Here is a 3,684-nt window from a genome sequence, read left to right on the forward strand (position 1 = left end):
TGCTAGGTTAATGCAGTGTTAAAGAGTCGGAGTTAACGTTTGGTAAAACTTTGTGCTATGGCGCTCATTTTCTATTTGTTTATTACGTAGTTGTCATACAATTATAATGCCCTACTAAGCATAATCATGCTCTATGCACACCCTCTGGGCCATTAACTAAATACAAACTTCACCATCGAGCCAGAAACAGTCATAGAGACTGAAATTGGAGTTCTTAATGCTTGTAGTTTAGTTGCATAAAAATAGGCTGCGTTTTTTTTTTTTTAAGCGCTATTAAAGGAAATATCTACTCTCACAGTTCCTCCACCTTAAAAGGCCCAGACGGAGCAAAGCATGGTAACATTGTATTCTATGAAAGAAAACTCTTATTTAATGGCCAAATAGAGTAAGCAATTAATATGGGATTGATAGTGAGTTTAATAAAGAATGAATAGGCAACTAATAAGCAATGAGGTAATGGTGAATATGTTGATCTTAATATTTTAGATCAACATATTCACCATTATAAAAACATTTTAAAACATAGCTCAGCGTTTTTGTCTTTTTCCAAAACAAATGCTCACAGACCGAAGAACAACGTCAGTGTGTTTTGTTTGTTCATGGCAGTTTGTGTTTCACATTTTTAAGTAATGAGCTTTAGACGTAGGCACGGGAAGTCTCATAATGAGCCGAGAAAGATGTCTGCAAAGAACTTCACACCCGACACTTAGAAAAAGTGAAACCTTTTCAGTCGGATACCTTTTATTATTGTGAGTATTTCAGCAGCTTTGACAGACAAAAATACAACTTACTTATTACGTGTGTATTTTTTCTTTTTTCTTTTTTTAAGATAGTTTTTTTTCCCCCCCCCACCAAAAAAAAAAAAAAAAAAGTCTAGGAAAAATGGGCCAAAATAAAGCAGACGTAAAGTAAAACATTCCTCTTTAAGAAGACAGCTCTGTTAAAAATCTCATTTCAAGTCTGAATCGCTCATTCGTGGAGGCAACTAGCTGTGTTTCAGGAAACCAAACAAATCAAAACATTGTTTTAAATTAAAAAGAAAAAAAAAAAAACATCCTGAAATGAATAAATGCACCTTCAGACGATTTAATGTTCCGAATCCACAGACGCCAAAAACTATCCTTTTGTGCTGTGCCGAAGCATGCGCTCTTAGAAAAGTCACTCCCCCTAAAGTAGCCGCACAAGCGTGAGGCATGGGCACATGAACAGATAGTCTTTGTGCGTCCACGGAAAATAAAATAAAATAAAATTACATTAGATGGCAGATTAGAAAATTCACATAAAGACACACACACACGCACACACACTTAAGTAATCAGGCAGCTTTACGGTGCCCTAATTTTCCTCTTTTCTCAGAGTGGATGTTTATTTCCACTGTCTCTACTCGTCGGCTCAACTTTTCTCTCACAGTTCTGATTGTTGTATTTACATTGCCTCAGTTTTAAAAGTGCAGCACATGTTAAGGAGCTATTTACACATAATTAAAAAAAATAAAATAAATGGGAATGGGTGCGGGCGGGGAGGAACAGACTGGTGTCAAAGCCATGGAAATTCACACTTTACTTGTAAAGAAATGCTTGTTCTGACTGAGACATACACTCATTCAACTGAATCACTGCAAAATCATTCAAAGTTCTGTAGAAAATAGTTATGTGTTCCCATTCTTGCACAATATACACTGTACACGCTGCGAGGACGAGCAGGAACACGATTCGTCGCTCCCCTCTGAATATGAAAGCGCTGGATTACAAATCGAATTTCAGCGCAGTGCAAAGTAAGACATTCCTCTGAAGATACGACATTCAGCGTTTCCCCATGCCTACAGGTCTGAGTGAAGCTCACTGACGAAAAGCTGGGATGCTTTTTTTTTAAATTGAAACTTGAACAACAAAAGCAGGTTTCTGGGAATGGTTTTCTGTAGGCACGACCAAAGTTAGAAATCTCATCCTCTTGCTGTCTCACACAAACACACACAGGTGCGCTTTTTATCCTTCTTAGCGCTGCAAACGTGTGAATTGTCCGCAATTAAAAGTGGAAAACAAAACAGATGACGAGTGTGTAAAAATGCGTTTTCTCAGAGTCGTCAAAGACTCAGGATTGTTTTATTTGTATAAGTCTGAAGTCACGCGGTGGCTCGTGAAAAGGGAGCCCCCATTCTAGTTTAAAAAAAAAAAAATCATCTTCTTTTCCTTCTTATTTTGCGAGACTTGTAGGGTCTTCGAGAGTGGCGGTCTAGCTGGTGCTGACTTTGAGGTTCTTCAGTCGGTGAAGCAGCGAGTCCTTCTCCATCTGAGCCTCAGCCAGCGCCATCTTTGCCCGGGAAAGCTCCACCTTTAAACACTCATTCTCTTCGATCAGCATCTGAAAGAAGAAATAAATAAACATCACAATCTGCCCCACATACAGAATATGGAACATTTCATCCTTCATTGACCGCTGACATTCTCAGCAGTTCAGTTGCTGTTAATCAGCCAGCTCCAACCATTCCAGTCTCAGTTTCCCTACAGGTATGAAGTCATTCAGGTGTCTCATCGGTAGGCTTAATATTATACCCCCCCCAGGGATCGCTGCTTATACGAAAACTTAAGAGAAATACTGCTTCTTTGGAAAGTTGGGCTGAACAGAAAACATAACGACTGCAGCAAGTTTTACCACAAAGAGGAAGAAGAACAAGCAACGGCTACAGTGAACAGTTTCAGGGGCTTTTCATGTCTGATTCCACTGAACTATAGTGTGGCTTTTGCACATAATGACTTCTGTCTTTTAGCCGTGACCAAAAAGCCAGATGAGACAATAGGTCTTAGCTGCCTACAGTATGATGTAAAAGTCTTGAGTCATTTCTCATTTCTTTTTATTGTGCTTGCAAAGAGACAGATTTTGTGGTAATATTTCAAAGTGGTCTTAATCAACAGAAGAAATGGACAGAGACCATTTAGACTCTTTGTTACTAACATCCAGTTTCAAAAACACAATTTGTTCATCAACAGTAGTTTTGCACCTACAGGGTGATCCCCAGAGAGCTATTAGCTAAAAGCTCAGTGTATCTCAGCATAGTGTGCAGTGTGTCTTTAAAAAAATTTGAGGAACCTGAAAAAGTGGAGGACAAAGGGGAAGAAAAAAAAAAAGCTATCTATATATGAAAGTCATCATCTCCTTAAGAAATAGGAAAATATCCAGTCAAAACCTGAAACAGGACCTGAGAGATGCATCTGACCCTTCAGCTGATCCATCTACTGTTCACTGATGCTTCATCAGAAATGGTCTCACCATCCAATATCTGTATCTGGAAAGCACCTGATTGGCAGTGGGTTCAGACTGGCCTCCTCAGAGCCTGGACCTCACCATTACTGACGCAACATGGGATCATTTTGACAAAGAACAAAACAAAAGGCAGCTAATATCCAAGCAAGAACTTTGAATGTCCTTCAAGAAGCCTGGAGAACTATTTGTGAAGACTACTTAAAGAAATTACAAGAAAGTTTGCTTAAGAGAGTTCAGGCTGTGCTGAAGAATAAAGGTGGTCAATAAATTGCTGCACCTAATTTCCATTTTTCCAGCAGAAATAAATGCAGAGAGGCTCAAGACTTTAAACAGTATTGTAATCCCAAACAGACCCTCGCCGTGGGATAAAGTTTAAAAGGTAATTTAGCTATTTTGGTGGCAATGAATAAGCATCGAGTAGAT

At 38.9% G+C, this 3,684-nt stretch overlaps 1 protein-coding gene across 1 annotated transcript in view; it reads right to left on the bottom strand.

Moving 5' to 3' along the window:
• Positions 1-828: 828 nt before the first annotated feature.
• The window catches only part of bltp3b (bridge-like lipid transfer protein family member 3B), a 31,610-nt gene continuing 28,754 nt past the window's right edge, over positions 829-3,684 (bottom strand). The window contains exon 22 of the mRNA XM_013910914.1: positions 829-2,436. Coding sequence (XP_013766368.1) covers positions 2,233-2,436 — 204 coding nt within the window. The 3' untranslated portion in view covers positions 829-2,232. The remainder of the gene's footprint in view (positions 2,437-3,684) is intronic.

The sequence above is a fragment of the Pundamilia nyererei genome, unplaced genomic scaffold (genome assembly GCF_000239375.1).
Source record: "Pundamilia nyererei isolate P.nyererei 1_Seehausen unplaced genomic scaffold, PunNye1.0 scaffold00052, whole genome shotgun sequence".
Lineage (NCBI taxonomy): Eukaryota > Metazoa > Chordata > Actinopteri > Cichliformes > Cichlidae > Pundamilia > Pundamilia nyererei.